General features: G+C 52.7%; 2 protein-coding genes across 2 annotated transcripts in view; one reads left to right on the top strand and one right to left on the bottom strand.

The window, feature by feature from the left end:
• Window positions 1-514: 514 nt before the first annotated feature.
• Window positions 515-1633, bottom strand: SCGB1C1 (secretoglobin family 1C member 1). The gene is made up of 4 exons (XM_060103589.1): window positions 1599-1633; window positions 1479-1555; window positions 1001-1197; window positions 515-547 (listed from the first exon to the last, which is right to left on the bottom strand). Exons 1-4 carry the CDS (start codon window positions 1631-1633, stop codon window positions 515-517), a joined length of 342 nt encoding a protein of 113 aa, XP_059959572.1.
• Window positions 1634-1654: 21 nt separating this feature from the next.
• The window catches only part of LOC132493254 (uncharacterized), a 74346-nt gene continuing 48265 nt past the window's right edge, over window positions 1655-27735 (top strand). The window contains 5 exon segments of the mRNA XM_060103588.1: window positions 1655-1660; window positions 1762-2056; window positions 5382-5471; window positions 15503-15652; window positions 15747-15890. Of these exon segments, the coding sequence (XP_059959571.1) occupies window positions 1655-1660; window positions 1762-2056; window positions 5382-5471; window positions 15503-15652; window positions 15747-15890 (685 nt within the window).

The raw sequence follows: 27735 nt of genomic DNA, 5'->3' as shown, positions 1-27735 counted from the left end.
CCCGTGTCATGTGTATATTGTGCACATTTATTGTCTCAAAATGATAACCTTCAGATGCAGAGCGCCCGCACCCAGCCTCTTCCCCCAGCCCTGGCCACTTCCTCTCTCTGGGGCTCTTTGCCCCTCCCGGCTCTGAGCCCCTGCCCCCAACCTCTGCCTCCGTAGGCCTTCTTGTGTCCTGATGCCTCCCTGCATCCACATGTCTTGTCTATCTGTCTGTCTTGCTTTGTCCACCTGCCTACAAGGGCGTCTGCCTGGATTTCTGTTGGTGGGTCTGCCCTCTATGTGGGGTTTCTTATATGTGTGTGCTCTGCTCACATGATCCTATGTGTGAGCCTGTAGTTGTGTGCCTGAGGGTGGGGAGAGACAGGAGCCAGAGCCTGAGCTGCAGGAGGGCTTTACTGATTGGATGGCTTGTGGATAAATCCACGCATAGGGAAGTGGTAGGGGTGTCGTCGTCATGGTTGCTTGTGCGGCTGGTCCTACGGCTGCTTGGAGCCACATCTGGGGTCCACTAGGCATCGTCCTGACTGCCCAGCACTTGCACCTGGAAGGCAGACGCGTGTGGGCCAAGAGGCCTGAGGTTCCCGTGCCCGGTGATCAGTAACTAGAGAGCCACAGCTCCATCAGACAAACAGGCCCAGGCCAGCCTCTGGGGGGATGGTGGGCTCTGGCACATTGCAGCCAGTGCCCTTCCAGCAGCTGGAGAAGCGGGGCGTGCGCATGTGTGTTTGCATTTGTGTGTGTGTCAGGTGTGAGCATGTGCGTATGTGCATGAAGGGGGAGGCTGAGGGCTGCTCTGCAGGCAGTGAGGTCTGGGATGTCCACCCCTGCTGGCTGAGGCAGGTCAGGGTGTCTGTGGGGTGCTGGGGTATGGGGTTGCTGCACTGGGTGGGTGATGAGGGACTATGGCATTTGGTGGAGGGCCTGAGGAGTAGGACTGTGGGTCCTGCTAGGGCTGCAGGCCTTTAGGGAGTGGGGTGCCCCCCGGCCACGGTACCAGCAGCTTGACCAGCTCCGCCTTGTGCATGGGCCGCAGGCCATCTACGCAGGACTTGAGCTCGGTCACCGCCGCCTTAGCGTCTGCACTGACGTCGCACTTGCCCAGGGGCCCCTCATAGAGCTCCTCTGCGGAGCCTAGCAGCAGCCTTTGCAGGAAGTCGATGAAAAACTCGTTGTCCTCCCCCGTGGCCAGCCCTGTGTTGGGGTGAGATGAGGCCAGGCCAGGACTCCTTCCGGCTCCACCCCCAGACCTCCCACTTCTAACCTCAGCGGTCTCCAGACCTTCCCCATCAATGTCCACCTCACCTGCCCCGGATTTTCCTCCAAAACATCCCCCAGCTCCACCTGCCCACAGACCCTCCTGTCACCCTCACCTCAGCTGCCTCTTTCCGCTCTGGGTTCCTTAGCGTCACTGAGGAAGGAAAGCCAAGCCTCTGACTCAGTGGGAATTTCCCCTCCGTGTGAGGTTGGCTGACCTGGAGCTTGGATCAGGGTCAGGGTCAGCCTGGGCTGGGCTGGGTTGGTGACATTGGGCTTGGTGGTGACACAGGGGCTGGGAGAGAGGTTGAGCTGGGCTGGGGTTGGGGTAGGGTTGCCTGGGGACTGGGGTCGCCAAGGGCACCAGGGTCATTGCCCACGTCTGTGTTCTGTGATGGAGGTGGGTTGGGGTGCCTGGGAAGGGGGGCACCAATCACTGCGGGGCCCAGTGCCTGGATTTCTAGCTTCCCACGTTCCCGCCCATTTCCCCCCCGACACCAGGCCCCCGAATGTGCTGGAAGCACCTGTCAGCGCACAGACTCGGCACGGCTGCAGAGCAAGGTGAGCGCCACCAGCCACGAGCGGGAGGGCGCTGCTCCCCTTCACAGCGGACCACGCAGGCTCCTCAGGAGCTGCCTTGGCCTGCTTTACGCCTCACACAGGCACGGGTCCTGGGCGCGGGTCCGACCTGCCCAGCAGGACCCAGCCATTGAGAGCACCGGCGGGGCAGCCGAGGGTGTGTCCTCTCCCCCTGCCCTGCAGTGGGTGCCAAGGAGCAAGGGGCCTGGGGTGCTGTGTGAGGGGTGCTTGGCAAATGTTTGGGGTGAGTGGACGGCGGTGAGGGGGAGACGTGAGCCTGGTCAGCAAGGAAGGGGGTTGCGGCTGGGGATGCTGAGGGCCTCTGGCCTCGCTTGGCTTGTGGCTGAGAGTGGCAGGCTCTTGGGCTAGGCCCAGGCCTTTCTTCTGGGGGAGGGATCCCCCCTCCACTCAGCATGCTTTGTGGGCCAGCACTGGGTTCTGATCCCTGAGACAGCCTGGAGGTCTCCACTGGGGCAGGGGTGGGGGACTTCTTGGGGTCTGCAGACCTGGGCGGTAGGAGACGGGCCCAGGGCCACGGGAGGCCCGAAGTGGGCAGCAGCCTCCAGGGGATGGAGGGTGGGCCTGAGAGTGACTGAGGGACGAGGAGCTGGGCCATCTCTGGGACCTGGTGGGATTACAGTCACTTGCAGGAAGTGAGGCGGGGCTGCAGTCTGACTCAGCTTCCTTCTGTGGTCATCCAGCCTGGGGAAGTCTAGGATCTGGGGGAGACAGTCCAGTGCTATGATGGAGAAAGGGGGCTGGGCCCATAACTAGACCGCCCCTAGAGCAGTGCTGCAGTCCTGGCCCTTATGCCGTGGACCCTCTTCTCCTGTCCCATGCTGCCACCTGGTGGCCAATGGCATCCTGCAGGAGAGGCCCACTCTCCACAGGGTCCCTGTGAGGATCCAGGGTTTCAGGCCCTTCCTGGCCCCCGGGGGCTCCTCATTCAGTACTGACACCTCCAGATCAACCTTGTCCGGATTGGTTACCCTGTCTCTGCTTGTCACCCTGCCCCTCACTTGCCTCCAGCCATTCCTGAGTCTGTCACAGACCACAGACCCTTGTCCTGTGTCCTCTGAGTACTCAGAGCTTCTCATCCACTTGGGTGTCTGTTTATAACAAATAGTCTGTAGTCCCCTTTGCTAACGTGAAATGAAATCCATGGATGATATAACCTACTTATACTCATAATTCCAAGAATATAGGAGAAATAACGTGTAATGAGGTCATCTGTAACAAGACAATGTGGCTTCATGGGTGAGACTGCTTTCAGCAAATTTGAGCCCCTCCCCATCCCCAAAGGCCCAGGGGGTTCTGGTCAGTGGGACAGGCCTTGCTCTGATTGTGCTTTGATGGTCCCATCATCTTCTTTAACTTAAGGGTCCTCTGGCTGCTTGCTGGGTCACCTGGAGAGATGTTTAAAGGTGCTGTCCCTGGGCTGTGACATAGTCCAGACTCATGGAAGCAGGGTTCCGGGGGCAGGGCCTGGATATGTGCCCTTCTGAATCCCTCCGGCCCCAGTGGAGACTGTCCGCCCAGCATTTATTCCCCTTCCTCTGCACTTTTCTCCCAGTCTCCGGAGTGCTGTGTGTTGGTTTGATATGATTTCAAATGCACTTTTTTATGACTTGAGTGAAGTTGTTTTAATCCAGCTGTTTATGACAAAGACCACAACCAGTTTTTTTGGGAAGAAAAGTTGTTTTGATTTAAGAATGGAGTGAGCTGTGTCAGGGTCACTCCCTAGCAACAGGCCACTGGATGCCGGCTCCTGGTTGGTCAAGCCGACTCCCTCGAGAATCTCACAGAAAAGGTACACCTCGACTAAATGTGGACTTTATTCCTGTCATCTCCCCTTGTGTGGGACAACAGTGTAATTAATCTGTCGTTTGTTTGGATTATGTTATTTTGTTATTGGGTTATTATAAAGAGACATTATCCTGTATGCTATTGGCTTGAGCGATTATTGTAACTCCCGCCGTGAACCTGTGTTGAATAAACTATTGGCAAAGGCAGTCTCAGTCCCTGAGAGTGATCCGCCGCCCCCTCCCGCAACAAAACAGCTGCCCCGACTGGAGGTGGGCTGGGTGCCCTCCTTTACTCCATTTGGATTTTGCGGTTTTTCTTTTTCCCCAAACGCCAGCCCCCTGGAATCACATGCTATTGAACGTTGCTCCTGCAGCCCTTCACAGGCACTGTCAGCTACGGAATCCCCAGCAAGCTCTCACAGTTGCTGAGGATTTGAGCCTCTCAATTCTATCTTGCTCTGCTCACTCCTCCAGGTACCATTCTTTTTTTTTTTTTTTTTTTTTTTTTTTTTTTTGCGGTACGCGGGCCTCTCACTGTTGTGGCCTCTCCCGTTGCGGAGCCAGGGAAGCCCCAGGTACCATTCTTGGTGACTTTGCTGTGCACATACCTAACCCATCCCACACCTTGACCTTCGTTCCCCTGGCCTCCTCCCCTCCTGTGGTGTTGCCCTCCACCCGCTTCAGTCAGTCACTGTCAAGGTTATCCCCTGGTCTTTGCAATACCAATAACTGCACTCCCCGCTCAATTTCTATTTCAGGTGTCCCTGCCTCTGGCCATGTCCTTTCCGTCAGCTCGCTGCCTCTGGTGCACAGCAGTTACTCGGGAACCGTCACGGTCCTGCACATCCAGTCCACCGGGCCTGGGTCTGCCGCACCACGGTTAAGAACGTTCCCTCGCTCACGGCCAAACCCCCTTCCCGTCCCACACTCTCCCCCGGCACTGGATAACTGCACCTCTTCCTCTCCACTTGCCCACTCAGCAGGGTGTGCTGACCTCATGGCAAGACCTCGCCTTGGGTGGGGCCTTAGTGCTGCCCATGACTTCTAGATTCCCAGGATGGGTGTCCTCCCATACTTTGAGGTGGCTATTGTCACACTGCCCCTCCTGTCTTACCCTCTGGGCCTCAGCTCTTAATTTCATCGAGAAACTGAATAGGTCAGAAAAAAAACTACACATAGTCTTATCACCAAATCTATCAACCTGCCTTCATTTCCAGGTTTGTGTTTCTTCCTGTATCAAGAGAGGACCTGTCTTCACGCATACCATACCAATGGCAACCCTCCTCCATTACTTCTCCCCACATGAAGGCTTTGTCATCTCTTTCTGCAGTATCATGTTTTTATCTCTACTGCATCTTTCTCAGTGTGACAGGGAAGAGCCAGTTTTGACTCCCTGTTGGATCTGTTTCTTTGACGTTAACCTTCGCTTTTCATTGCCTTTGTTACTATAATCATACATAATGGCCTGCCTCAGGGAACCCTGCCCCTCTGCCTGAATATTAAACTAAAGTGCCTCTGTTCAGCTCACAGGGAGACAATCTGACCCTGCCCACCTGTGAATGGCTGCAAGAAAGAAGAAAGTAACACATCCCCTCACCCGTTTTGCAAGACTGATAGTCCTTTTTACTTTACTTCCTCACCGCCTCTCCCTCTCTGATTCTATAAAAGAAGGTGGCATCCAGATCCCTAATAAGACGGTTTTTGGGCCCCCTAGTCCGCCATCTTCTCCGCCTGCAGGCTTTCCGGATGACATCATACTCCTTGCCTCCACACCTCGTCCCCGATTTACTGGCCTGTCATGCGGCGAGCAGAGCGAGCTTGGACTCGGTAACATCATCAGCATTTACTCACGCTATAACATCACCCATCTGTAAGCAGGATACAGCACAACAAAAGCCACCCCCTTAGCACTAGTGCTGCAGGCTTCCCCTTGGTCCTCAGACCACTGTCCCCTCGGCTTTATCTCACCCTGAGCCCCAGGAGGCTCCCAGCCTTTGTATTCAGGTTGCATTTGGCTAACGGGAGGGGACAAATAGATTCTGCATTCATTAACGTTCTAGGCATGGATCTTGTTCTGATGGAAAATTACAGTCAAAATGTTCTTAAAAAAAAAACCCACCAGGTTCTATCAATTCATAACATGTTTGGTTCTAATTTTCAGAGACGTGCAGATACCAAGATCACATTTGTTAAATTATGGAACTCATCACCGCAACCTGCAAGGGCTCTGTTCTTCTAGTTTTTGAATATTTATTTGTGCCCTATGACCTTAGGTGCCCTCATGAAAATATGTGACATTCCGTTCTGGGACAGAAATATGAAGGTTATTAAACACTGAAGATATCAGACAAATCAGTATGTCAGACTGTCTGATTCACCTTGTTAATGAGGCAGGACTGAAAACGGCTGCTTTTCTTGTAGAAACACGGAGAGCTCATTCGGTAGTCAAATTCTCTTAGCAGGACTCCTCCCCTGGGTCACTAATCATATCGGAAAAGGGTCTAGACCGTATAAGGTTTAGAGCTAACATTTTTGTTCGTAATAAAGCTTAAAAAAATCTTTTTTTACATCATCATCATTGTATTCAAATTACATATATCTTCATCAATAACTGTATTCATCAAGTGATGATGAAAAATATTGAAACCAAGCAGGAGGGGCCCTCCTGGCAGAAAAGCCTTTCCATGTCCCCCGTTTCTTGTTTGTAGGAAAAAGCCTTCAGCCTCCTGGACATTCGCAGAGTTCCAAAGGACAGATTCAAACAGTTACTAATTAGGGAGGGGAGGGAATACAGAAATAAAGGAGGAGCAGTCAACTAATAATAGGGCAGCGATAAGGCAGGGTCCTGGTTCCTCCTCAGAGATGTACATAACAATATGTCTCTGAGTTCTTCTGCAGGAACTAAGGCCCCCAACCAGCGGAGGATGGTAAATTTTGGCTGAGCACAAGAATCCTGGAGCACCACCCTGTTACCTCACCACCAGCCAATCAGAAGAAAATCACACACCGCAGCCCTCACCCCAAATTTTGCTTTTAAAAACTCTTCCCCCCTGGGGCTTCCCTGGTGGCGCAGTGGTTGAGAGTCCGCCTACCGATGCAGGGGACACAGGTTCGAGCCCCGGTCCGGGAAGATCCCACATGCCACGGAGCAGCTGGGCCCGTGAGCCATGGCCGCTGAGCCTGCGCGTCCGGAGCCTGTGCTCCGCAACGGGAGAGGCCCACGTACCGCAAAAAAAGAAACAAAAAACCCCAAAACTCTTCCCCCCAAACCATAAGGGAGTTCCAGTTTTTTGAGCACGAGCCACCTGTTCTCTTGCTTGGCTTTTGCAATAAACCTTTCTCTGCTCCAAACTCTGACGTTTCAGTTTGTTTGTCCTCACTGTGTGTTGGGCACATGAACTTGGGTTTGACAACAATTCTGTCAAGCCAGCCAGGAGTCTGTATCCATGGTGGGTGGACCCCAGCCGGGGCAGCCCCTTCCCTGAGTCCCCAGCAGCTGCCGGAACTCATTTTGCTCCAGGGAACTCGAAGGGACTCCCCCTGACAGACACTGAGCATCCCGGCCCAAGGCTGTCTGGAGCCGAGGAATGTCCTAAGCTCTCCAGTCCACACTGTGTCATTTGGGGCTGAGTCACTCCAGTCTGCACAGCCTGGGAATTCTACCCGCTCCATCTGGCTTCATTCCATTGCGAGAAGTGAGCCACCCTGAGCTTGTTGTGAACAATTCTGGGCCCGTTTTGTCTTTTAGGAGCTGGGCCAATCTGTTTGGAGGCCTCCATCTGGGAGTGGGAATGGAATTTTTGGACTACGCCTCAACTGATCTCTCGTCTGTGTGATTGTATTTGTTGTTTGTATGTATGTGTGTATCAGTACTTGCATTGGGTGGTTGAGACATCTCTGGTAATGGAGCTCACATGTGATGACACCAGGGTATTCTTCCTTATTGCTTTGGCTTGGCTTACTGCAGAGCATTGGTTGGGACTAAGGCTTGGTCATTTGGCCCCATCTCTGATGGGGCATTGGTTGGGTTTCTCCCCTTTGGATTCAAGCTTGGTCCTTTGGTTTCGTCTCTGACTGATGGGCCATTGATTGGGAATCTCCTTTTCTGGGCCTAGGGAACTGCGACCCTGAGAGACTGTTCTGCATTGGTTTGCTGTTTGCTTGATATTTCACAAACTGACAGTGAATAATTAAGTATGGGTGATCAGAGCTCTGTTCCATCTTGTAGTCCCCTAAGTTATATTTTGCAAAACTGGGAAATCTTCAGCTATGCTCCCATGAATAAAAGAAAATAGCATTTTATTGCAACCCTGCATGGTCTCAGTACTCCTTGGGATCTGGAGAACAATGGCTCTAAATTGTAACTCCATCCTTTCAACGGCAGGATATTTGACTGCATTCCAGTTTGAATTTCCAAAGTCTAGTGTATGTAGCCCATCTGCCCACAGGGAGTGGGGCCTCGCTGAATTGTGAGTGTGCATGGTCTGCACTTCCCTCATGGCCCATGGTGGGCGTTTAGCCCACGTTGCTGACCCGTGTTCCACACTCAGAGTTGGGTTTGTACACAGCTGATGGGATCTGGGTCTCATCAGGGCCGTCCAGGGCTTCAGCTCTGGGATAGTGCGGGGTCACATCGACACTGACAGGAGCTGGGTCTCCTCAGGACCTGCCAGGAAGCAGTGCTGCTGGAGAAGAGGTGAGGGAAGGTGGGGAGAAGGTTCCTGTGTGTGGCTGACCACGGGGGGGGGGGCTCCATCTTCAGAGGACCCAGGAGGGGAAGGAGCTGATGTGGAAAATTGTGGGTTTTAGCCAGTTTGTGTAGGTGGTGTAGACAGAGTGCAGAGTTGTTCTTTGGTGTGTGGCGTCCAGCTTTCCCAGCACCGTTTACTGAGGGGACTGTCCTTTCCCTGGCGTATGTTCTTGGCTCCCTTCTTGTGAGTTAACTGACCACACACCTGTGGGTTTATTTCTGGGCTCTCTGTCCTGTTCCTCTGGTCCCTGTGCCTGTTTTCGTGCCAATTCCACACTGTTTTGGTGACTGTAGCTTCGTAATGTAGTGTGAAGTCAGGGAGGGAGATGCCTCCAGCCTGTTCTCTTTTCTCAGGGTTGCTTTGGCTATTTGGGGTCCTTTGTGGTTCCACACAGATATTAGGAGGATTTGCTCTATTTTGGGGGGAAATACCGTGGAATTCTGGGAGGGATTGCATTCACTGTGTCCATTGCTTTGGGTAGAATGGGTATTTTAACAATATCAATTGTTCCATTCCCTGAGAACAGGATGTCTTTCCATTTATTGGTGTGTTTTTCAATGTCCTCATCAATGTTTTAAAGTTTTCAGTGTGCAGGTCTTTCACATCCTTGGTTAACTTTATTCCCAGGTATTTTGTTCTTTTCGATGCAATTGTAAATAGGGTTGCTTTCTTTCTCTTTCTGATGGTTCATTATTAGTGTTCAGAAATGCAACTGATTTCTGTGTATTGATTTTGCAACTTTACTGAATTCATTTATTAGTTCTAATAGTTTTTTTTTGTGGAATGAAGTAGAAAATTGGAATTCAAAAATCCCACTGTTTCTACCACATCCAGGTCATCCACAACACGGAGGACAGTGGCTCCTAATATAACCTTCCCACAGTGCCTCTATATTACATGTGGACTTTGGGTGAACTGGATCTGGGTAAAGCTTGGCTTCTATATGGAAGTTTGATGTTTTCTCTGCTTTTCTGGCATGCTATTGACATACATGATATTTTGAAAAGTAATGTACTTTCCAGTAATTTCAAACATACAACTTTACACACATAAAACAAGTCTTGTACCTTGATTAAATATACTCCTAAATATTGACGTTGACATTATTAAAAATGGAATTGTTTTCATAAATTCTTTTCCAGATTATTTTTTGCTAGTGTATACATATAAGATAGATTTTCATGAATTGATATTTTGTTCTATAACTTTGCTTAATTAGTTGATTAGCTCAAATGATTTCTTTGCTGATTATAGGTAGTTTTATATATAAGATGATGTGACCTATGTTCTGTGAAGAGACACAGTTTTAATTTTTCCACTCACCCACGGATGCCTTTAGTTTTTTCCTCAAGATTCTGGGTAGAACTTCCAGTACACTATTGAGTAAGGGTGATGAAGGCCAGCTTCCTGGCCTTGCTCCTGACTTCAGGAGTAAATCTTTCAGTCTTTAACATTGAGCATGAAGTTTGCTGTGGCTTTTTGTACTGCTCTTTTCCATATTGAACACATTTCCTTTTAGTCCTGCTTTCTTGAGTGTTTATCATGAAATAGCACTGGATTTTCATTGTAGATTTGTTTGCATTAATTGACATGATCATGTGTTTTTACTTCACAGCGTTATTGTGGTTCAATACATTGCTTACTTTTAATATGTTGAGCAACCTGGAATTTCTGGTGTAGAGATACTTGCTTATGGCATCATCCATTTAAAGTTCTGTTGGTTTCATGTTGCTATTATTTTGTGATAGATTTTTACATTCATATTTATAAGTTATATTGGGGTAGTTTTCTTTTTTTTCTTTATTTTTAAATCCTTTTTTTTAAAATAGTGGTTTTATTTCATTTTATTTATTTGTTTTGGCCACATCCCATGGTTTGTGGGATCTTAGTTCCCCAGTCAGGGATCGAACCCGAGCCCTTGGCAGTGAAAGCACAGAGTCCTAACCACTGGGCCACCAGAGAATTCCCTAGTTTTCTATTTTAAGATGTATTTGTATAATCTGATTAGATTTGGCTTGGTGTAAGTGGTTTGGAGGATTAGCATTAGGGCTGGGACTGGTGTGAGGGCTGGGGCTGTGTATGGTTTATGGTTGCTGTTAGGGTTTACGTTTTATGGTTATGGTTTATGGTTATGACTTATTTATGGGTATGGTTAATGAATATATTTTATGGTTTATGGTTTGGTTATGGTTACAGTTTTGCTTATTGGTTAAGGTTTATGGTTTTGGTCTCAGGGTGTTAGTGCTCTGTGTAAGAGTGGGTGTTAGGGTATGGGTTAGAATTGGGGTACAGTTAGGATACAGGTAGAGTATGCATTAGGATAAGGTACAGGTTTAGGGTATGGGTTAGGGCTAAGGTTAGGTCAGGGCTTAGGGTCAGGATCAGAGTTTAGGGTGAGGATCCATGTCGGGATTAGCGTCAAGGTTGAGCTCGGCTGTTGTTTTCTGCTCCTCCTGCCCTGGATTCTGATTGATGGATGAATGAAAGGTCTGCTCTGGTCACTCACTGTTTCAAATTGAGCTCAGCCTTAGTCAAGGGTTCTTAGGGCCTCGGAGGTCATACAGGGTTTCCCTCCACCCTCCCTCCTGGGAAGGGTGATGAAGGCCCTACTCTGTCTGGGCAGCCCCAGGTCCAGCATGGCCCTGACATGCAGGATACTAAGTAGATGTGTGTGTGTTTATATAAGACTCAGTGCATCAATCTGCCAGCCCCAGGTGCTGCCTTTTTTTAAAAAAATTAATTAATTTATTTATTTTTGGCTGTGTTGGGTCTTCATTGCTGCGCGTAGGCTTTCTCTAGTTGCGGTGAGTGGGGGCTTCTCATTGCAGTGGCTTCTCTTGTTGCAGAGCACAGGCTCTAGGCGCGTGGGCTTCAGCAGTTGTAGCTCATGGGCTCTAGAGCTCAGGCTCAGCAGTTGTGGCGCAGAGGCTTAGTTGCTCCGCGGCACGTGGGATCTTCCTGGACCCGGGCTCAAACCTGTGTCCCCTGCATTGGCAGGTAGATTCTTAACCACTGCACCACCAGGGAAGTCCGGTGCTGTGTTCTTGAGGGCTGGTGGGGCCCTCCTGGGACTGGATGGATCCTTTGTTCCATCTGCATGGGTGTACAAGCAGGTCTCAGAACAGCCCTTGGCCTCTGAGCATCCAGGCAGGCATCCATGTTCCTCCAGCTCAGGTTAGCCTTGGCGCCTCAAGCCCCCATGGCCAATTACTGAACTGATTGTGTCTTTACTCTTTAAAATTAAATCACTCTCTCCAGGTTGGCGAGAAGTTTACTTGTGAACTTGGTTAGGGTTAGGGGTTAGGGGTTAGGGTTAGGGGTTAGGGTTAGGGTTAGTGTTGGGTTAGGATTAGGTTTATGGTTTAGGGTTAGGGGTTAGGGTTGGGTTAGGGTTAGGTTTAGGGTTTAGGGTTATGGTTTGGGTTAGTGTTGGGTTAGGGTTCAGGTTGGGTTAGGTTTAGGTTTAGGGTTACGGTTAGGGTTAGTGTTGTGTTAGGGTTCAGGTTGGGTTAGGTTTAGGTTTATGATTTAGGGTTTAGGGTTAGGGTGTCCAGTCTTATGTCCCATCCAGCTGTGGGTGTTGGTGTCGTTAGTCCAGTTGCATCATAGCCCCTGTTTGAATTTTGTAAGAATTCCTCTCTCTCTCACTGTATTTTTTTTTAATTTATTTGTATAATGGGGTGTAGCTGATTTTCAGTGCTGTGTTCTTGGTGCTGTACATCCACTTGATTCACTTACAGAGAGACATCAATAAATTCTTTTCTAGTTTCTAGTAGTCAGATATATTTTTTTTTTCTGTGAATAAAGTGTTCTGAGTCCAGTTCCTTGAGCAGTGAGTAGGTCTTGGCGATTACATTATTGGTTTATGGAACGGTATCTGTGCCAATATCAACCTCCTGGTTTATGCATCACCACACCACATCTTTCCCCTTAAGCAGCCATAAGTGTGTTTTCTAAATGTGTGATGGTGTTCTGTTTTGTAATTCAGTTCATGTGTAGCGATTTTTAGATTCCCCCTATAAGTGATATCTCTTGATAAGTTTCTTTTTGTGTCTGACTTATTTCACTATCAAGGACCGTACCTAAGTCCCCTGAATTGCTTCAACTGGCCTGTTTTCATGGCTGAGTAATATTCCCCTGTACATAAGTACCAAATCTTCTTTATCCATTTTTTCCTTCCAAGGACATTTAAGTTGTACCCAAGTTGAGGCTTTTGTAAACATAGCAGCAGTAAACGTTGGGGTGCCTGCGTCCTGTGGATTTTTGGTTTTTCCAAGATATACGCCTGTGAGTGGAAGTGCCGTATGCTCTGTAGCTCTGTTTTTTAGATGTTTTAGGAAACACAATACACTTCTCCAGAGTGGCTGTTGGCAATTTACATTCCCCCCTCGTCAGCGTAACAGGGCTCCCTTTTCTCCACGCCCTGTCCTGCATTTGTGGGTTTTACCCTTTGTGAGGATGGCCCTTCTCACGGCTGTGAAATGATACCTCTTTGTAGTGTTGATTTGCATTGTCCACTTTTTTGTTTTGCCAAAAAGGTCGTATGCGTTTTTCCTGAATATATTCAGGAAAAACCATATGCCCTATTTGGCCAACTGCATCCTTGGCGAAGCTCAGCCGCTTTTCATGTGCTTAAAGGGTGAGGCCAATCTACCTGTTGAAATCCTATTCCTGCACTTCTGCCTTGCTTTCAAGTCCTTTTTCATGACTTACTTCAAGGCATTTTTCGACGTTAGGAATCTTTTACAATCCTGCAGGATTGTGAATTGCAGTGCCCCTGAGCTCCATTTTTCAACTTGCTTTTTTTGGGAACTGGCCACAAAACAGCAGGATTGCTTCAAGCCCTATTCTGGTTCCAGGGGCAAGGTAGCCTTTGGTCAATTCCTCTTCCTAATTGGAATTTAGAGTGGCGTTTGCCTGTCCAAACACCTAGGGCTTGTCTCTCATTGTTTCCCCCACTTCCGCTTCATCCTCCGGACAAATTCAAAACTGTGCGAAACAGGATGTTGAAGGTGCTGACTTCCCCTAGTGGGGAGATTGTTAGGAAAGAGGCTGGAGGGGGGAACCCAAGCACCAGGAGATGAGATGAGGTGCCTTTCCCAAACTCTTCCCGATCCGACGGTGTACGATCCTCTGTGTGTGCCATGCATGTTTTAGCTGTAGGAAGGGTCCCCTGCACCTGAAGATTTGCGACCCATGGATTGGGGACCAGGAAGTATTACTCTAAAGGGGCTGCATTTGCTGTCCCATCCTCACCAAGCCTCTCAGCCCCACGAGTGTCCAGCCTTAAGTCCCATCTAGATGTGGTCAATCCAGGGTGCATCACAGCCCCTGAACGAATTTTGTAACAGTTTCTCTCTGTGTTTTTTTTTTGTAATTTATTTTTATATATCTTTTAAAGAGATTTTAAAATCTCTCTGATTTTCAGTGCTGTCTTTCTTGCTGCTGCACATCCACTTGATTCACTTACAGAGAGACATCAATAAATTCTTTTTCAGATTCTTACCAGTCGTATATATTCTTTCCTGGTGACTAGAGTGTGCTGAGTCCAGTTCTTTGAGCTATAGAGTAGATCTTGTCGATTACATATTTGGTCTTTGGAACCCTATCTGTGCTAATTTCAACCCTCTGGTTTATGCCTCACCCCACCCCACCTTTCCCCTTTAGCAGCCATAAGTTTGTTTTCTAAATGAGTGACTCTGTTTCTGTTTTTTAATTTAGTTCATGTGTAGCCATTTTTAGATTCCACCTATAAATGATATCTTATGCTAAGTGTGTCTTTTTGTGTCTAACTTATGTCACTTAGAATGATCGTACCTAAGTCCACCTGAGTTGCTGCAACTGGCCTTATTTCATTGATTTCATGGCTGAGTAATATTCCATTGTACAGAAGTACCATATCTTCTTTATCCATTTTTTCCTTCCAAGGACATTTATATTGTTTCTAAGTCGAGGCTCCTGCAAAAGGGCTGCACTAATAGTTGAAGTGCCTGTGTCCTATGGATTTATGGTTCTCCCGAGATACACACCCAGGAGTGGAAGTGCCGTATGCTCTGTAGCTCTATTTTTTAAAATTAATTAATTAATTATTTTTGCCTGTGTTGGGTCTTTGTTATTGCGCACGGGGTTTCTCTAGTTGCAGCAAGTTGGGGCTACTCTTCGTTGAAGTGTTTGTGCTTCTCATTGCAGTGGCTTCTCTTCTTGCAGAGCACAGGCTCTAGGCATTGGGCTTCTGTAGTTGTGGCACATGGGCTCAGTAGTTGTGGCTCACGGGCTCTAGAGCACAGGCTCAGTAGTTGTGGTGCACGGGCTTAGCTGCTCCGTGGCGTGTGTTATCTTTCCGCACCAGGGCTCGAACCCGTGTCCTCTGCATTGGCAGTTGGATTCTTAACCACTCCGCCACCAGGGAAGTCCCTATAGTTCTATTTTTTAGAATTTTTAGGAAACATCATACCCTTCTCCAGCATGGCTGTTAGTAATTGACATTCCCACCATCAGCGTAGCAGGGCTCCCTTTTCTCCACGTCCTCTCCTCCATTTCTTGTTTTTACACTTTGTGAGGATGACCATTCTGACTGGGGCAAAGTGATACATCTTTGTAGTGTTGATTTGTATTTCCCGCATGTTTGGTTGGCACAAGGGCATATGGATTTACACCTATACGCCCTTTTTGGCCAACTGAATCATAGGCAGTGTTGAGCAGCTTACATGTGCATTAACGGCGAGTCCAATCTACCTCTTGCAATCCGGTTCCTGCAATTCTGCTTTGTTTTCAAGTCCTTTTCAGTTACTTACCCCAAGACGTTTTCCCACCATAGTTGTCATTTACAACCCTCCAGGCGTGGTGGATTGCAGTGCCCCTGAGCAACTGTCTTCAACTTGTTTCTGAAACCGGCCACAAGGTGGCAGGATTGCTTCAAGCCCCATTCTGGTTACAGGGGCGGCCTGAGCCTTTGGGAAATTCCTCTTCCTGATGGGAAATTAGAGTGACATGTGCTGTCCAAGCACGCAGAGCTTGTTTTTCATTCCTTTCCCCCCTTCCCCTTCATCCTCCGGGACAAATTCCCAGTCGTGCACGACCGGCTGTTGAGTGTGCTGACTTCCCCAGGTGGGGAGACTCTAAAGAACGAGGCTGGAGCGGGGAACACCCCCGGACATGTGGAGACTTTTCCAAACTCTTCCCGCCCATCCGGCCCCCACCCCCCACCCCCACCCCCGTCCTCTGGGGTTCTGTCCAGACACGGCGGGGTTTCCAGCGGTGCGGGGCTCTGGCACCGCCCTGCAGGGAGCAGCCCTGCTACCCGCGCCTGCAGCGCCGCCTGCTGGTCTCTCTGTCCTCCCGTCGGGCACAGGCTTCACCTTCCCCGCTGCCTCGGACGGTCCCACTCGGCACTGTCCCGTGAACAGCCCCTCGTCCCCACCGCCATCACGCCCAGCTCCACACCCCTCGTCCAGCCTCAGGGATGACCCAGGACTGGGCTCCCCGCCTGCCCACCGTTGGTCGTTGTCCTCAGTCCACCTGTGCAGACAGGTGAGGATCCCCTCCAGAGGCTCCCAAACGCTTCACCCCTACCTCCTCCCCGGGGTCGGCCCACGTCCTGTTGGGACGTTCCACCCTCACCAAGCCCCAAACTACATGGCAGGGGCAGGCATCAGGCCTGCAGCGTGCACTGCTGTGCGTCCTGCTGTATACACAGGCATGACCCTGCCCCAGGGTGCAGGAAAGGCAGCCTTACCTCGGGACGTGGGGAGAGGGGCTGCCCACAGGGCGGACGTCTGCTCTCGGCTCACCAGGCAAGGGCAGCCGGGTTCTCGCTCCTTGGACCCTTTCTCACCCAGCCTGACCAGGACCCGGCTTTGTTCCCACCCCCGTCGTCCCTCCATTGGCCTCGCTCTTGTGAGCAGAGCAGGACAGTGTGGTCTGTGGTCACAGGCTGAGAGACACAGACACTGGCTGACCCGCGTGCACACACACTGACCACGTGGAACGGGCAGTGCACCAGGGCCCATGCGGTGTGGGTTCACCTGCCCACAGAGAGGCCGGGCCTCTGTCCTGGCTCCAGAGGTCACCTTGAGTCTGACGTGAGTGTCCGTGCTCCGTGGGCCTCGCTCCAGGCTGGTCTTTGCTGACGGCGTGATACACGGTGGGGCTTCCTGAGTCGCTCCCGGGGGCTGGAGGCCAAGGTCAGGCACATCGTGGTCCCCACGTTGACGTGACAGACCCCAATAAACGCTGCACTTCAGGACTCAGGTGGGCTTCTCTGGGCTGCCACAGGCGAGGAGGCTGGACCCTGCTCATCCCTCCTGTCCTCGCTGATTTTAACTTGCATCCTTCACCATAATAAACCCTGGGTATAACAGCTTCAGGGAATTCTGGGAGCCTCCAAGAAAAAAGAAGCCGGGGAGGGTGTCTCTGGGTCCCCAACTCTGCAGTTGGGGTCAGAAGTCGGTGGGGAGGATCTTGGGGCCCTGGAATCTGAAGGGCCCCCCTACCAGGGGCGGGGTAGGAGACCCTGGGTGGTAGTTAAGCTGAGTCCAAGGCCCTCCTGCGTAGGAGGTATCCTAGCCCCGGGGATCCCGAAGAGGCCAGCTCCCTCCTCCCCTCCGCCCCCAGGCCTGGTCCCTGCTCTTGAGAGATTCCCTAGGGTGGGGTCCTGGTGCTGGAGGTGCCCCGATGCTGTGGCCTCCTGAGCCTCCAGTGAGGATAACGGGAGTGGGGGAAGACTTGTTCACAGAAAGGGAGCTTCTGCCGGAACAGAGCCTGGGTCTGCTGCCCCCAACCCCAAGTGCACTGGGGCAGGTACGTGAGAGCGAGGCTCCCTCCCCTCCCAAGACACACAGGACACATGGGCGCTGGTCACTGGACTCCCACACGATATTAAAATCTCCCATGCAGGCCTGATGGGTGAGAGACACTATTTAAAGACTATTAATGGGGCCAGGGGGGCCCAGAGGGTGAAGCTGGGGGTGGGGACAGTTGGAAAATCACCCAAGGATAGGCTATCCCTGCAGCGACCCCCCCCAGGTGGGCTCAGATGGAGGTGGACCCATCAAGTCAGAGCCCACATTCGGGGTCTCTGGGGGACAAATAGCCAAGCACCCCCAGTCCTTGCCTTCACCTGCTGCAGTTAGGGCCTGCCTTGCCTTCTTCATGGCCAAGTTCTCACCCCTCCCAGAAGGCCTCTTGGGGGTTAATGGAATGGAGGTGTCCATGGCAGGACTGGAGGGCCTGTGGTGGGCTGGAGGCCACGTGGCAGCAGGAGGGCTCCCACCGAGCCTGCTGGTCCACACCTCCTGGTCACAGGCCCGCACAGGGTCCACCAGGCTGTGGATGTGGTAGAAGCTGCAGAGGTGCAGGGACCGGCCCAGCCATGCAGGTGTCTGACCACCGAGCGGTCAGTGTGGAGTATTCCCAGGGAGCCCTGGCCATGCTCGCACCCTCCCGGGAAGGACACGTCAGCACGGTCCCTGGAATGATCGGGAGGTCAGCCGGCAGCACCCCCCACCCAACCTCACTGTTACCACAGGAAACAAGAGACAACTCCGTGAGGAAACACAGAACATCACCAGCCTGATGCTGTCCCGAGGAAGGTTGGCTGGCATCTGGGAACTGGCTGCTATAGTGCGTTGAATGGGGGCCCCCCAGAAGTTATGTCCACGTCGTGCCCCCCAGAATCTGAGAATGGAACCGTATTTGGAAGTATGGTCTCTGCAGGTATAGTTAGTTACGGATCTGGAGATGAGGTCATCCTGGATCCGGGTGGCCCTGAATCAGTGACAGTGTCCTTCTAAGAGACAAGAGGAGAGACACAGACACACAGGAGACACCACGTGAAGACAGAGGTAGAGACGGGAGGGATGCAGCCACAAGCCCAGGGACGCCTGGAGCCCCCAGAAGCTGGAAGATGCAGGCAGGACCCTCCCCTGGAGCCTCCGGAGGGAGCGCAGCCCTGGGCCACCTTGGCCTCAGACGTCTGGTCTCCAGGACTGAGGGGACAGGTTTCCGTTGTTCTGAGCCTCCGTTTGTGGTCGTTCATCACAGCTGCCCCGGGAAGCTAATGCAGCTGGTGAGCAGCTCCTGGGCCTGATCTAAACCCTCCCGCCTCCTGTTAGGGGCAGCCCCCTGCGCCTGTGCTGTTGCACAAACCATGTGGCTCATGCTGAACCCCGGCTCCCCTTCTGAGCACCGGCATTTTGGAGGGTGAGGGCAGAGAACACCACGCGACCAGCCCCCAGCCGGGTGCCAAGCCTCTAATGAGCTTCCCTGAGGGGACAGGGGTGCGGGTAACTGTCGTGGCTCTGTCCTTCGTCGCTGGGGGAAGAGACACCCTAGAGACCCTTGAGGGAAGGAGGGGGCCTGAGGGTCATGAGGTGGCCGGAGCAGGGGCCCTCCCGCCCGGGCATCCCTACTGCGTGCTGTGACCCATCTCAGCTGTGAGGACACAAGCCACGAGCATGTGCCGAATCCTGTGAGCCTCCAGCCAGTCCCTGAAGGTGAGGGCGGCCCTGCAGACCCCAGCCCTCTCCTCCACGTCTAGTAGGTGGAAGACCCACTTCTGCTTGCCATTCCAGAAGCGGTTCTGGGGCTGTCCTGGGAGGGCTTCTGGGGTTATGCAGGCTGAGCCCCTGTTGCTATGCACCCACTTCCCCACAAGAATATCCAGAGCAAGCAGTTTGCCCTGTTGCCTGAATGCCCCCCACCAGTTTTCTCAGAAAAGAATCAGGGGTTTCTGTAGCAGCTTCCACAGGCAGCTCTGCTTCTGGGCCCACGTTCACATCTTCTGTGTAAACACCGAGAACCTTCCCTGACACGTACCCCAGGCTGACCACCTCCGCATGCCGACCACAGGCCCCAGTGAGGGCGTCAGACTGACCGCCCGTCTCAGTCTCCTCTTGTCAGAGCTGCTCCAGGCCCTGCTCAAAGCCCGTGGACCCACCTTTCACAGGGCTGTCCTCCAACCCCACCTTCAGCAGGAGTTCACCTAAGTATTTAAGTGAAGGGGTCCAGGGATAAGAAAGGAAGCTACAAACAAACAAACAGATGGAACCAGCTGGGACCAAGATGGCAACGAATGTGACCTCCAACAGACCCTGAGTCTCATCACATGTTGAATTTACTTTATCAGCATATTAAGTGACACACCCACCGGTGACCATGACTGGACAGGAATGACCAAAAATGGGTAAAAGGAGGTGGTACCCCACCCCCTTGAAAAAAGCCCCGCCCCTTCCCAGAAGGCCTCTTCATCCCATCATTAGCCTCACTCCTCCTCCCTTTGTCTTTACTCTTTAAAATTAAGCCACTCTCTCCAGGAGGGCGAGAAGTTGATCTGTGAACTTAGTTCCCGCTTCTCCATTCTCTGGCCACTGAATAGAGCCTGTGCTGTGTTGGTCTCAGCTTTGGTTTTGTTCTTTACCTACTTGAAACCACGTGGAAAAAGGAAACCTTCCCCGCTGAGGCAGAGAGCCTCGCCAGGCTGGGGCCCGAGCAGGGTCCACAGGACTTCACTTGGTAACAGTCTGTAAGGGGGCGGTGGTCTCTTCCCGTGGGGTGGGGGCAGGGAACACCTACAGCCACAGCACCGGCTCTGTGGATGGCACAGCCCCTCGTGGGCCTGGACCATGTGCTCTCATCCCCCCGCACCTGACACCCTCTGACAGCGGTGACGCTGGCTGCTGGGCGTCCAGTCATGGGGGACCAGAGGCAGCTCCTGGTGCCAGATCAGACGTGCCTTTTCACGGGCAGGGGACATAGGAGATATTAGGACTTTGTGTCTAGAAAACAAACCAAGAGGCTAGAAGGTGATCTGAGATGTGGACTTGAAACCCACATGCGAGGTGAGAGCTCCCACTGGACATTGGCTCGGAAGCTTTCACGCAGGTGAGACCACACCAGTGCTTCCCGCCCGACCCGTCTAGGTCTCCCTGTGGGCACAGCTGGACCTGCACTCCTCAGGCTCCCTGACCCAGAGCCTGAAGGGCTGATGCTGCCAGGGCCTGGGGACACGTGGGTCCCTCCACCAACGCTGCTCCGCTCCTCCTCACCAGTGACCAGGGGAGGGAAGCCCAGTGGAGTCTGAGGCCCGGCACAGGCAAAGCTTGCACCCCCCCCCCAGGACCCCCGGCCTCGCCCGGCTTCCTCAGGCCCACCACCTGACCCTCCCGGTGCCTGTGTCCCACTGACCCACATTCCCGGTGTGGATGTCCACGTGCACAAGCTGCTCCGTGTCCTCTTCCCACATGGGACACCCCCATCCCTGCTTCTTCCTAATGACAGCCTGGACCACGAATGTTCAGGGTAGGAAGAGGGCCGAGGAGGACGCCGGCCTGTCCTGTCTGCCTCCCGGGGGCCCAGACACAGGGCTCGGGGGCTGCTGGGCCTTGAGGTCTGGATGCCTCCAGGTGTGGGATGAACCTGCCACTGCCTGCTGGAGCTGCTCCTTCCGAGATTCAGGAAACAGGGGGACCCACCAAACGGAGCCTGTCCCCAGTCTCTGCTGCAAGTCTGCTCGGATTTGGTCTCCCGATCCTGAAGGCAGACCTGCGGGAAACAGGACCTGCGATTCCCATACTGATGGTTTTCCATGGAATTTCCACTAGACCCCTTCCTACCCTGTTCTGAGCAAATTACTAGTCAATCCATCACCCCACAGGCGGACCAGGAAGCTGAGGCTCCGAGAAGCCAAGTAATCCAGCCAGAAGCACAGCTGTGGGACCACGGAGTGGGGTCTGCACCCGCTGCCCGCCCAGGGGGACTGCCCACTCCCTGCAGCTTCCACGCCTGTTCCCTTCACCCCCCTCCCAGGACCAGCTCGCAGAGCATCCTCTTGGGGGGATTCACTTACCTTCTTCTAACAGGATCCATCTTACTATCCTGTTCTGGGTTCAACCAGAAAGCTTGTCACTCTGAAGCACGTTCAGCCTCACGTCACCAGGGCAGATTTCCTGGATCACACTCACCACCTGTCCACTCCCAGCTCAGCCCCGAGCTCCATGGCTCTGCCTGGGCTCCCACCTCCTCCTGCCTGGTCTGTCCCTCTCATGTCCCCTGCAGGGTCACCAGGAGCTCCCACCTGCCCCAGGCAGGCTGTCTGCTCTGTCCTGGGGAGGCCTTCATGCTGTCAGGGGGACAACACAAGAGGTACACGTGGGGCCTCCCTCACGCAGCACAGTGGCCAGCACCCGCCTACTGACCTCATCATTCAACATGGACAGGGGTTCAGGGGTCCCGTGGCATCTTCTGGTTCTCATTTCATCCCAGCACTGCCCACGGGGAAGTTGCTAAGCAACTCTGTGCTGGCTGCACAGAGTGGACGCTCATACACACGTTGCCCTCCCAGCTCACAGGGCTCTCGTGGTCAGGCCCCTCCCAGGATATGGAGCTCACCTGGGCAGGCACCCAGCAGCCCATGGGGCTCTCATGGTCAGGCCCCTCCCAAGATATGGAGCTCACCTGGGCAGGCACCCAGCAGCCCACGGGGCTCTCATCGTCAGGCCCCTCCCAAGATATGGAGCTCACCTGGGCAGGCATACAGCAGCCCACGGGGCTCTCGTGGTCAGGTCCCTCCTTGGATACGGAACTCCCCTGGGCCGGCACCCAGCAAGGCTGGGCGCACAGGAACCGTGCACATAGCCCACCTTGCAGAGAACCCCCAGCTCACCTGTCGCTCACAGCTGACACAGAGCACCTCAGAGCAGGACCTGAACTAACAAACAACAGCTCCAGGACAGGTCTGTGACCCTGGGCATCACTCTGTGCGGCCTCCCTCTGCCTGGTCTTCCAGAGACTTCCACTGTAGCCGGGGCACCAGGCCCCTGTATTCACTCACCACCCCTCCTCTCCCTGACTCTTGGCTTCCTCTCATTAGGAGAGGGTCTTCTTGAAGTTGTCTCCCACTCAAGGACCAGATAAAATGATTAGAAAACAAGCCAGGGCTGCAGCCCCTTGTCTATCCTGACCCTCAGGACCCTACACCTGTTCCTTGAACCTGGCCGGTGCAGCAAGGCCCATTTTCTGCAGCTATGAGCCCCTGAGGGGTGAGGATTGGCTGACCTAAGTAGCCTGACCTGGCCGGCCAGCCCTCCCCAGGTGTGCCTGGGTTGAGGTCAATATAAACAGCACTCCAGGCAGCAAAAGCCCCTGCAGCTGTGCCTGACGCCATATCCTCTGCCCCGTCAGCAGTGTCGGGGCTGGGCTGGTGGGAGGGAGCGAGGGGCCATGGCTTTTTGGGTGGTCCGGTGTGAGTGGGGCTCTGCTGGACTTTCTGCAGGAGTTGCCAGGCTGCCACCTGCTAAAGAAGTGGATGTGTCACCCATACCTGCTGCTGGAATTTCTCCCTGGGCAGAGGTGAGGAAGAAAAAAAGCAGTGGGGGCCCAGACGGGAGGGGTACCTCAGGCAGGGAAATGGAAAGCTTCCAGAAGAGCGCCTGGGGCCAGGACCATCCTGGCTGGCCTGCAGGCACCAAGTTGGCCTGCGTGCTGTCGCTGGTGTGGCTCCACGGCCCTTCCTCTAGGCTTTCAAGTCCTTACACACATTCAGGTGTTTTACCTGGGAAGGGTGGGAACAGTTCAGCAGCAGCTGGCCTGGGGCTCAGCTCACGTTTACTCACAGACGCCTTGGCACGGTCCCCCAGCTTTGCAATGAGGGCGCTCGTTGTGGGGGTGCTGCTGGCTACATGGGAGATGATTCCCCACCTCTGACCAACTTCAGAATTGTTTACCACTGGAGCAAGTGCCCTGATAGGGTTTTCATCTGTGTGACTAGGGGGTTCTTAATTAACAACGTGAACGGTGACATCAGAGGTCCTGAATCAGGATGGAAATACATATCCTCAACACATAGAGGCATAAAATCCTGGGAAGGGGGCTTCCCTGGTGGCACAGTGGTTGAGAGTCCGCCTGCCGATGCAGGGGATGCGGGTTCGTGCCCTGGTCCAGGAAGATCCCACATGCCGTGGAGCGGCTGGGCCCGTGAGCCATGACCACTGAGCCTGCGTGTCCGGAGCCTGTGCTCCACAATGGCAGAGGCCGCAACAGTTGAGAGGCCCTCGTACCGCAAAAAACCAAAAAAACCCTGTGGAGGCTGTGTGCAGCCGGCACCCTTAGGGATGGGCTTCTGACTGACCCCTCAACATTCTGGTGTCCAGCCACTGCTTTAGGATTTCTGGGGCTCAGTGCTGACTCTAAGGGTTCTGAAATCTAGACTTTGTCGGCCTTTAATGAGACCCGCACTTCCAGGATCCTACAGAGCAGGGTCTGTGTGACTGTTCTGTGGCTTCTGTAAAAAATGACCACAAGCTGGGTGGTTTAAAACAACAGGAATTCATCCTCCCCCAGACCTGGAGACCAGACATCTGAGATCAAGGTGCTGCAGGATGGAAGTCTCTCCAAAGGCTCCAGGTTATAGCATTCTTCCTGCCTTTTCCAGCTTCTGGGGGCTCCAGGCATCCCCAGGCTTGGGGCTGCATCCCTCCCATCTCTGCCTCTGTCTTCACGTGGCTTCTCCTCTATGTCTGTGTTTCTCCTCTTTTGTCTCTTATAAGGACTCTCTCAATTGGATTGAGGGCCACCCTAACCCAAGATGACCTCACCTCGAGATCCTTAACTATATATACGAAGACCCTTTTCCCAGATATGGTCCTGTTCACGTGTTCTGGGGGGCACATCTTTTGGGGCCAGCATTCAACCCATTACCTGTGTATAAAATAACCCTCATTTTAGGAGGTTACCAAGGTCCCGTATAGACTGGCACAGACAGCAGCCATGTGGGTGGGGTCTGGGCAGAGTGAAGACCCTGGGATCACCTGGAAAGGATGAAGTCCTGGCTGCATTAGGTGAGCTCTCCCACCACGGGGCCCGTGGAAACAGCCACTCCACTTTGTCCATGGAAAGGGACCCAGTGCCGAGTCCAGAAGTGGTTATATTGCCAAGCTGGCTCTTCTGGGATTTCATCATCAGTAGCATCATGTAACCAATAACTACGGGCTTGGAGGAGTCACTCTGGCACATGATGACAGCACTGTCACTTTAGGCTCATCCAGCCTCTAGAATAGGGACGTTTGAAGGAGAAGAGCTTGGGAAATTGCAAAGCTTGTTTGTCAAGGAAACTGAGCAGGTTTGTTAAGGTTGTCAAGGAAACTTCTCCCTTAAACTGAAGGCAGGGCTGGGAGAGCTGAACTCCAGGGATCTTTTAAAGGGGCCGCTCTGAAGCACCATCACTTGAGAGGTGGTCTCAGCGTGAGCTGGGGTTTGAGAAAAGTGTGATGAGATTAAGCCTGACTTTCTGTGACAGCTGGGGAGGGGTTTGTAAAGCACCTTGGCTTTTAAGGCATAGTTTGTTGCTGGAACAAAGTGTCTCCCAAAACTGGGCTGAAGCTCAAAACGTCTCTGTTCCCTTGTTGTGAGAGTCCAGGGCAGGTGGGTGCCAGGTCCCAGGCTCTGCCCCCCTTGTTTCTCCTCCCTGCTTCCAGGTGAGGGCTCCAACAAGCAGGGTGGGGTGACCAGGTGGGCATCATGCCCTCCGTCCTAGGATGCAGGCTGGCCAGGGCCCTCACCACCTCCACCCCTTCCCCTTGGTAACACGAGACACTGCGTCCCAGCTCTAAGGGGTGGGAAGGCTAGGAGGTGCAGGGTAGCTATGAACAGGAAAAAGGGAAATGGGTTCTGATGGGCAACTGCATGGCTCTGCTGTGAGGGTCACCTGGATGGTAGCGCACAGACTCTGGGTCCTGTGAAGCTTCGACCCTTTGTGGTTCTGGAAATCCTATAGGAGACGGTCCACAGCAGGTGAAGCTAATGCCCTGAGTGGAGGTGGTGAAGCTAAAGATCTTCAGTTCAGACTGAAGGTGCCGATGTGGGCGTACATACAGGACAAAACCATCTCGTGTGAATGGACTTCAGGCACGTTTAACATGAATGCAGTCATGTTAATGCCTAGCATCTTCTATCTCGTGCCTCCCATCAGGGACCCCCTCCTCAGTTCCTGGGGCTCCTGTAAGTCACGTTCAGGGGGATGGAAAGTGGGCTCTGTCCAGTGTGAGCCCTGAGTTACCCTGCGTGTCAGTCTGCTCAGGACCGCTGTAACAAACACCGCAGACTGGGCAGCTTGAATAAAAGGCCTATCTCCTAGTCCTGGATGCTGTTTCAGATCAAGGTGTGTGCAGGCTGGCTTCTCCTGAGGCCTCTCTCCTTGGTGCTTAGACAGCCATCTTCTCCCCAGGTCCTCACATGGTCTCCCCCTGTGCCTATCTGTGTCCTAATCTCTTTTTGTAGGACATCAATCCTATTGGATTAGGATCCAGCCTAGTGACCTCATTTTTACCTTGATCACCTCTTTAAAAATCCCATCTCCAAATACAGCCATGTCCTGGGGTCCTGGGGGTTAGGGGTTCAGCATGTGGATTTGGGGGGACGTGGCTGAGCCTGTACCATCCTCCTTAGGAACCAAGGGTGCCTTAGTCCTTCCTTCCCTCAAGTCACACGAGGTGATGTAATGGCTCAAGGAGAGGCCACTCGTGCAGAGTTTGTGTTCCAGCTGGGGAACCCTTCTCTGCTCTCTTTGATCAGACCATGGCAGTGCCAGTCCCCTCCGGAGGTGAGCAGTTCTGGGGTTTACTGCCGTGTCGCCTGGCCTGCTGAGGTGCTCATTGTCAGGGAACCCAGGAGTCAGCAGCCTAGTGGGGATGCCGGGGACTTTCAGGGCCTTGGCAGATGTCTCTTCCAGCAGATACCCTAGCGAAAGTGGGGAAACTTTGGGAGATTACAGGTGGGAGAGAGTCAGTCTCATTTATGCTTCAGGAAGACCACGTTGGGGTGGGATGTGAGATGCACCGTGCGGGCAGGAAGCTTTGTCAGGGCCTGATGGAGGAACCAGGCACAAGATCAGGCTTGGGCCAGGGCAGTGGGCGTAGAGGGGAATTAGTGTGGGAACTGGCCACAGACTGTTGTCGAAATGTCGGCTTCCCTGTGTGCTGAGGCCGAACAGAAATACAGAGAAAGGGATTTTGGAGGAAGAGAGAGATGGCTTTATTTTTCTGCCAGGCAACAGGGAAGACACAGCTGGCTAGCACCTCAAGAACTGGGCACCCCTCCTTGAGAATCAGGGAAGATTTTCTATGTGGGGCTCTCGCAGTCCGGGGTATAGGATGAGGATCAAAGTAGTGAAGGTCTTGCATTCCTCCTTTCCTTTGCATTGTTTCAAAACAGGCATAGTTGGCGTCAGGCTGCCCGGTAATTGGGGTCCAGCAGTCTGGTAACTGTGTACATTTGCCTCTGGTTTATCGGCTGGTGACCTTGTTTCTGAAATGCAAAAACTATAGGGGGTGATTTGTTAGGAGGGGCATATAGAATGTAAGTGCTGGACATAATAAGGTTAGGGAGGGAGAGGCAGGGGATGTAACTCACACAGAGTCAGGGGTGATGGGTGCCGAATGTAAATTACATAGTGTCAGGGAGTGAGGTTAGCTTTGTAAAGTACAAATCTAGTTACTACAAATGAGTGACAAAGTAAAACAAGGAGTGATGAACTCTTTCAGGCCAGGTTATGTTTCTTCTCTAGCCTGTTCGCTGTTCCCTTTGTTTTCCTTGTTCTCAGGGGAAGGAAAACTTCATTTCTATTTTTGCTGCAAGAAGACTCTGGAGGAACAGATGACAGTCAGTGGGGCACAAGGAGGGTGGGAGCCTGGGAGACCTCAGTGTTACCGAACAAAACATGGGTGCGCTTGCCCGAGTGCAGTAAAGCCAGTCTACTGACACCAGGTGTGGTGAAGGAAAGTGCAGCTCTAATTGTACAAGTGCCAATACAAGGAGGCCAGGTGGCTTGTGCTCTAAAACCCCGAACTCCCTGAAGGATTTCAGCAAAGCAATTTTAAAGGCCAAGTGAAGGAGCGGGGGTCGCAGGGTATGTGATCAGCTGTTGCACAATTTTCTGGCTGATGGTGAGGTAACAGGCAGTTAACATTATAAATTCTTAGGCACCAGAAGCTCCGGGGCTACCTGTTCATGATCATCACGTAGTTAATTTCTTCCATTTGGTGGTGGTTTTAGCATCTGTAAAACAACTCAGGAAGCGTGCATCAGATACTGTTATCCAGGTACTTCAGAGAGGACCTACAGCAGAGGATATGGGGGAGGGGTCTGTCCTGGGAAGGCCCCGTAGGGTCCTGGTCAGTTACACCCGGTGCCTGGGCTCAGAAACCTGGGAAGGTGGGGCCGCTCCTGGGTGTGGGGAGCTGTAGGATCCCAGTCCTCTGAGGGGCCTGTTAGCCCCCAAGGGAGATTGGGATGCAGTGGCTGGACAGAGGCATCTGGCCTGGGAGAGGGGTCCAGGCTGGAAATGTCAC

Source organism: Mesoplodon densirostris, chromosome 7, assembly GCF_025265405.1.
Source record: "Mesoplodon densirostris isolate mMesDen1 chromosome 7, mMesDen1 primary haplotype, whole genome shotgun sequence".
In the NCBI taxonomy this organism is placed as follows: domain Eukaryota; kingdom Metazoa; phylum Chordata; class Mammalia; order Artiodactyla; family Ziphiidae; genus Mesoplodon; species Mesoplodon densirostris.
The sequence above is the reverse complement of the archived record's forward strand: the minus strand, read 5'-3'. Positions and strand labels throughout refer to the sequence as shown.

Bases quoted from the DNA above. Each gene is read 5' to 3' on its own strand.
- SCGB1C1 (XM_060103589.1), bottom strand. From the start codon at position 1,633: ATGACCCTGGTGCCCTTGGCGACCCCAGTCCCCAG. The intron at 1,198-1,478 runs GTCAGCCAACCT...ACCCCAACACAG, and splicing joins GACCCTGATCCAAGCTCCAG to GGCTGGCCACGGGGGAGGAC. The intron at 548-1,000 runs GTACCGTGGCCG...TCTGCCTTCCAG, and splicing joins CGGAGCTGGTCAAGCTGCTG to GTGCAAGTGCTGGGCAGTCA.